The 6,910-nt window shown below is 39.3% G+C and overlaps 1 protein-coding gene across 2 annotated transcripts in view; it reads left to right on the top strand.

Annotated features, from left to right (window-relative positions):
* Nucleotides 1-6,910, top strand: part of LOC106868561 (general transcription and DNA repair factor IIH helicase subunit XPD) — a 42,269-nt gene that overhangs the window by 5,186 nt on the left and 30,173 nt on the right. For both annotated transcript variants that reach the window (XR_008266905.1, XM_052977214.1), the window contains exons 3-5: nucleotides 1,227-1,304; nucleotides 4,436-4,498; nucleotides 6,345-6,458. Coding sequence is in view for 1 of the 2 variants with exons in the window: in XM_052977214.1 (XP_052833174.1) it covers nucleotides 1,227-1,304; nucleotides 4,436-4,498; nucleotides 6,345-6,458 (255 nt within the window). In the remaining variant the exon portion in view is untranslated. The remainder of the gene's footprint in view (nucleotides 1-1,226; nucleotides 1,305-4,435; nucleotides 4,499-6,344; nucleotides 6,459-6,910) is intronic.

The raw sequence follows: 6,910 nt of genomic DNA on the forward strand, positions 1-6,910 counted from the left end.
ACCATGCTAGAGATAGCAGTCAAAACTTGACTCTAAAACCACATCAAGTATTCATAAAGCACCAGGAGAAAAGACAAAGAGACAACACATGGCGAGAATATGTGCTCAACACTGCATTGGTGGATAAAGATTTCTTCAACACCTGGCCTAAAGCATCTTCCCCTTCCCCTCCCAAATGCTTCTTCACTTTCCTTTTTCCCTGTTATTTTGTCTTACAAGATTCACGGCAACCTCAGTAGTGCTGGTGCCATATAAAAAGCACCCAGTACACTCTGTAAAGTGGTTGGTGTCAGGAAGGGCATCTAAAGAAAACATTGGAGCCTGACACAGCCTTCTGGTTTGCCAGTTCTTGTCAAACAGTCCAACCCATGCCACCATGGAAAACAGACACTAAATGATGATGTGTGTAGAGGTATATCATCATCATTTAACATCCATTTTCAATGTGGGAATGGTTGGATGATTCAACAGGAACTGATGGGCCCCGGCACTGCATGAAGCTCCAGGTGTCTGCTTTGGCATGGTTTCTGTGGCTGGGTTCCCTTCTTAATGCCAACCACTTTACAGAGTGTATACTGGGTGCCATTTACATGGTGCTATCATTGGTGAGGCCACCAAGTACTTCCAAGACGAGATTCTTTGGCTTTGCTATCCTTTGAAACCATGATCCCTTCATATTGAGGGATATGAGAGTATGATAGAAGAACAGAACGAGTGTCTTGCCATTTGGAAGAAGAGAGAGAGAGCGAGAGATGTTGGATCAAGGTACATGGTGAATACGTGACAGGGAATAGGGTAGAGGGAACAGAAAAGCTGGGTGGGTACACCTGAACTTCATCATCATCATCACCATCATTTAGCATCCATTTTCCATGCTGGCATCGGATAAACAGTTTGACTGGAACTGGTGAACTGGGCAGCCGTACCAAGCTCCAGTCTGTTTTGATATGGATTCTACGGCTGGATGCCCTTCCTAGCACCAACCACTTCAAGCGTGTACTGGGTGTCATTTACCTGTCAGTGGCACAGGTGCCTTTATACAGTCACTGACACGGGTGCCTTTTATGTGCTGCCAGCACTGGCCACAACTACGATTTCACTTGTTATATGAACATATACAAACAGTTATATGTATAAACACATTTGCACACATACACATGCACACACATACACACACACACATGTATTTATCAAAAACTAACCTACACTTGTTTTTGTTGTTTCAGGGCCATTGTGCATTGGAAATGCCGTCAGGAACTGGCAAAACTGTATCACTGCTCAGTCTCATTACAGCTTATATGAGGGTAAAGATACACTTACATTTCTTTCTTCATCATCATCATCACTATTATCACCATCATCATCATCATTTAGTGTCTGCTTTCCCTGCTGGCATGGGTTGGACGGCTTGACTGAAACTTGGTTTCTTAGGCTGGATGCTCTTCCTAACAGAAACCAATCCAAGAGCGTAATGGGTGCTTCTTACGTGACACCAGCATCGTCCACAACTACAATTTCACTTGGCTCAACATGTCTTCTCACCATCTATCACCATCATCATCATCATAACTTGTACACCCTTTTTCTGTTTCTGCCTTATTTTTTCCAATTCCATATGATAAGGTCACAAATGTTTTGCCATAAACATTCCATTGGCAGCAGGGAGTTGTACAGATCTGTCGTACAACCTGTCACTCTTTTCTCTCAATTTCATGTCCTTGAATTCACGACGGTCAAGTTGTGTTGCAATGGGGGCCATACCTGTTGGCAAAACAAACTTCTTGACCACACAGCTAAGTTCACCATCATTTTATGCCATCATCATCATTTAACCCACACCATTTGAGCATGGTCGTTGCCAGTATCGTCTGACTGGCCTTTGTGCCGGTGGCACATAAAAAGCACCCACTACACTCTCGGAGTGGTTGGCGTTAGGAAGGGCATCCAGCTGTAGAAACTCTGCCAGATCAGATTGGAGTCTGGTGTAGCCATCTGGTTCACCAGTCCTCAATCAAATCGTCCAACCTATGCCAGCATGGAAAGCAGACGTTAAATGATCATCATGATGATGATGTTACCATACTTTTGTTGGAATATACTGCCTTTGTTTCAATTAATTTTGAAAATAATGAAGAATTTATTATAATGATTTTGTTATTATTAAGCTGGAGTTTAGAACATAAATTAGCATTGAATTCTGAAGGAAAGCTTAAATCACTTTAAAACAGCCAAATTTTATCATAGAAACAGGGGTGATCTCAGGTGGGTTGGTATCAAAAAACTTAACAACCATTTTTCCCTCTTGCATGAGTCAGACAGAGTTTATTGAAGCAGATTTTTTTTATGGCTAGGATGCCCTACTTGCCTCCAACCTTCATCTGTTTCCAAAGTTATATTTCTCCATGGTCAGACATGTTCTTGCAGAATATTGGAAATTTAATGACGCTCCTTGTAAGACAGTGGCAGTCGTTTTACAACTGTCACATGATGTCAAGATGAGGAGACACACAGACACACACACACACACGCATATACAGGGTGTCCACAAGGTCTGGGTACATGGAGCAAATAAGATCATAACATAAACAATTAAATATAAGAAATAATAATTTCTTAAAGCATGTGTTAATCCGCATGTACCCAGACTTTGTGGACACCCTGTATATGTTAGCAATAGAACCAGTATTAATACGAGGTGGTATCACAAAGTTCCCGGACTAGTTTTGTAGCATGCCAACAGATGGCAGCACACAGTTGCATGCACAGTGAGAGCTGGCCATGACCTCCATGAGGCAGTGTGTTGAGTGACATTACTGTATTTACTTTGCAAGTTGTGAAGTTTAAGTTCTTGTGATCACATGTGTGTTGTAGTCTGCAACTTTGTCATGGACAGGAACAAAGAACCAATGTGAAATTTTGCGTTAAACTTGGAAAGTCTGCTATGGAAACATTGAGTGTGCTTTAGTAAGCTTATGGCGACGAGGCAATGGGTCGTACACAGTGTTTCAAGTGGAACAGGCGCACAACAGAGCTGCTGCTCAATCAGGTGCATGCTCATTGGTTTTTCAACATCCATGGTATTGTGCATTGAGAATTCATACTGCAGGGCCAGATCAGCAATTGAGAGTTCTGCTGCAACGTTTTGAAGCATTAGGGAGGAGATTCAGTGAAATCAACCAGATCTGTGGAGAAGAATTGGATTCTTCATGATGACAATGCACCCTGTCATCAAGCTTTCCTCACTCATGAGTTTCTTGCCAAAAGCAACATAGTATGCTTCTGCACCCACCCTATTCACCGGATTGAGCATCTGCATACTTCCATCTCTTCCCTGAGATGAAAATGCAGTTCAAAGGTCGCCATTTTAATACCATTGTTGAAATACAGAATGAATTGTAGAAGATGCTTGACTTGCTTACAGAAAACGACTTCCAGGCTGGATTCCAAAAGTGGCAGGAACACTGGAACCGGCATGTTGCTGTGTGAGGTGACTATGTCAAAGGAGATGATGTTAAAACTTAGTTAAATAAGTTATGCTTATATTAAACATAACTAGTCTGGAAAGTCTTTGATATCACCTCATATTTATCCCCAATTAAGTAATTACCATGAGAAAAACACACATATTGGTTTTTTGGTGCAAAATGCACTTTTGTTTATATCACCAGTGGAGGAATGAAACCCCGCTATCTCCAGCGCCAAGACCACCAGACCATGTGATTTTGACCTTTCTTGTTCTTGTCAATGGTGGATGCTTGACCACTAGAGATAGCAGTGACTCATCTCTCCATTAGTGAAATGTTAGATTGACAATGCCAGAATGGGTGCCAGTGAGCTTGTTAAAGAATATATATTATTGACAGAGGCAGTGTTAATACTGAAAAGTAATCTTTATCCCTAGTTAAACGTGGATGTTCTGTTAGAACAAACTATATTGTGGGGCTATAGTAGAAAACAATTTGCCCAAGGTGCCATGCAGTGGGATTGAACCTGGAACCGTGTGATTGAAAAACAAACTAACCACACAGTATTGCCTGCACCTATCACAACAGATTTCTTTTACTCTCCATCTGCCAAATCCACTCTCAAGGTTCTGCTAGAAGACTCTTGCCCAAAGTGTCACAGAGGAACAAAATCCAAAGTCACGTAGTTGACCACCAAACTTCTTAATCAATTAAGTCCACCTTTAACGATCCAAAAAGTGATTTTTCTTTTCTGTTTTTCTAAATTCTTGTTAATAAGCTTGCAGAATCAGCACACTGAACAAAGTGCTTAGCAGCTTCTCATCCAACCTTACGTGCTGAGTTCAAATTCCGCTGAGGTTGACTTTGCCTTCCATCCTTTAAGCACACTGGGGTTGATCTAATCAACTTATCCTCTCCACTGAAACTGCTGGTCTTGTGCTAAAATTTGAAATTAATATTTCTCCTTTCAGTGCCACCCTTTAGATGTCACAAAATTAATATATTGTTCCAGAACTGTTCCAGAATTGGAGAAGGTAAAAGTCTTTTAAACTTTTCATACACTTCTAGTTTGATCAGAATCTCCATTCTTTCCAGCACCATTTTCATGGTTGAAAACTTTGATTTCAGAGTTATTTCTGATGCAGCCACCACATCTCTACCTTTAAACCCTTCGGTTACCATATTTCTGTTGAAGTGTATTGCTTCTGTTTCAATTAATTCTGGAAATGATGAAGAATTTTCGTTAAATAACTTTCTTGTTACTAAGCTGGTGTTTGAAACATAAATTAACATAAAATTTTAATGGAGGGTTTTAGTCTAGATCAGTTTAAAACAGGAATTTTGTATCATAAAACCAGGAGCTGTCTGGGGTGGATTGATACTAAATAAGTTAAGCTGTTGTAAAAAATTTTGTGAAGACTGGATTTTCAGATCATTTGTATCACATTCTTTGCAATAACAGTTTAATGTAAGTGAAGGCCCTTCAGGGCCTTCGTTTATATATAATTAGGACCCTGCTGCAGATTGTGGTCTTTGAATTCACTTATACTACATTCAATAATAATAACTATTCACATCTTCCCAGTGCTTTCATTTAACTGCAATTAGAGTCTTGCTGAAGACTGGGTCTTTGCATTCACTTGTATTCCTGAATGTGACTTCGAATGAGTTCTCTTACCTGTCTATGACTATGACTTATGGGTATTTTAACAGCTGATGCTTTGAGGGAATAATCCCCACTGCATCGAATTGCAGCCGACCAATGTACGAGCAAAGCACAGACATTGGCTTTGTGTGTTCAATAATGTTTACAACACTGGTGCTGCTTCTAATTCACGTTTGAATATATATATGTATATATGTGTGTGTGTATGTATATATATATATATATATATATAACGGTGATGTACTTGCATAGCAAGTGACCTGATCTGAGATTGTGTGCTGGAATGAAAACAATTGCAGCGTGGAAGGTGTTTATAAGCCATTTAAGAAACACAAAAGCTGTTAGATTCACTTCAACATTTAAATTTAATTTGCCAAAAGAGATGCAGCACAGAATTTTGTCAGTGAACAGGTCGCAGTCTCAAAGCGATGAAAATATTTTGGAAAATTAAATTTAAATGTTGAAATGAATCTAACGGTTTTTGTGTGTTTCTTAAATGGCTTATAAACACCTTCCACGTTGCAATTGTTATATATATATAAACAATTGTTGTGCATTTTCTGCAGTGAATAGAGAAGCAGTGATGAATGGAAAACCTACTTTTTTCCATTGAGGGCTTATATGCCCCAACATTAGACTGTTTTCATTAGTCAATACAATGTGATCACTTGAAAGCTTATAAAATATTATTTACAGAATATATATATATATATATATATATATATATATTTGAGGTAAATGGAGCGCAAAAGTGAGGTAAACTGAGGAAAAGGTGGAGGGACAGATTGCGAGGGTTGGTTTGAAAAAGAAGGTTGCCCAAAACCAGGCAAGACGGTGTGAGGGCGGTTGCTATAGCATTGAGGTACATCCGGCCACCCCCATTAACGGGGGCAAAACCCAAATTTAAAACACTGGATGATGATATATATATATGACAAGCTTCTTTCAGTTTCTGTCTACCAAATCCACTGACAATACACTGGTTGGCCTGGGGCTATAGTAGAAGACACTCTTCTCAGGTACCATGCAATGGAACTGAACCTGGAACCATGTAGCTGCAAAGTGTGCATCTTAACCTCCCAGTCATGTTTGCGCCTATGAAGATTTTTTTTTTCTTTTCTTTTTACTTTATGTGAAGACTTCCCTTCAAGATGGTTTCATGCTTTTCTTCATACCTTTTATTGTTTAATTCCTTCCTTTGTCTTAAAACTCAGGTGGTGGAAGAATTAAAGGTTGTCATGAAATATTATGAAAAAGAGACAAACGAGAAACCAAATATTCTTGGCTTGGCCTTGTCTTCCAGGAAGAATATGTGCATCAATCAGGAGGTGGGTTTTTTTTCCCTTCTTTTCTTTTTTCTTTCTTTTTTAAACTTGTTTCAGTCATTAAACTACGGCCATGCTACAGCACTGCCTTGAAGAACTTTTAGTTGAGTGAATTTTTTTTTTCTTTTTTTTTGCAAACCTGGTATTTATTTTATTGGTCTCTTTTAACTCTTTTACTTGTTTCAGTCATTTGACTGTGGCCATGCTGGAGCACTGCCTTTAGTCAAGTAAATTGACCCCAGGACTTATTCTTTGTAAGTCTAGTACTTATTCTATCAGTCTATTTTGCCGAATTGCTAAGTTACGGGATGTAAGCACACCAGCATCGGTTGTCAAGCGATGTTAGGGGGACAAACACAGACACACAAACATATACACACACACATACATACATATATATATATATATATATATATGGGAGAATGTACGAAAAAACAACAACAGACGAGGACAGG

The sequence above is a fragment of the Octopus bimaculoides genome, chromosome 27 (assembly GCF_001194135.2).
Source record: "Octopus bimaculoides isolate UCB-OBI-ISO-001 chromosome 27, ASM119413v2, whole genome shotgun sequence".
NCBI lineage: Eukaryota > Metazoa > Mollusca > Cephalopoda > Octopoda > Octopodidae > Octopus > Octopus bimaculoides.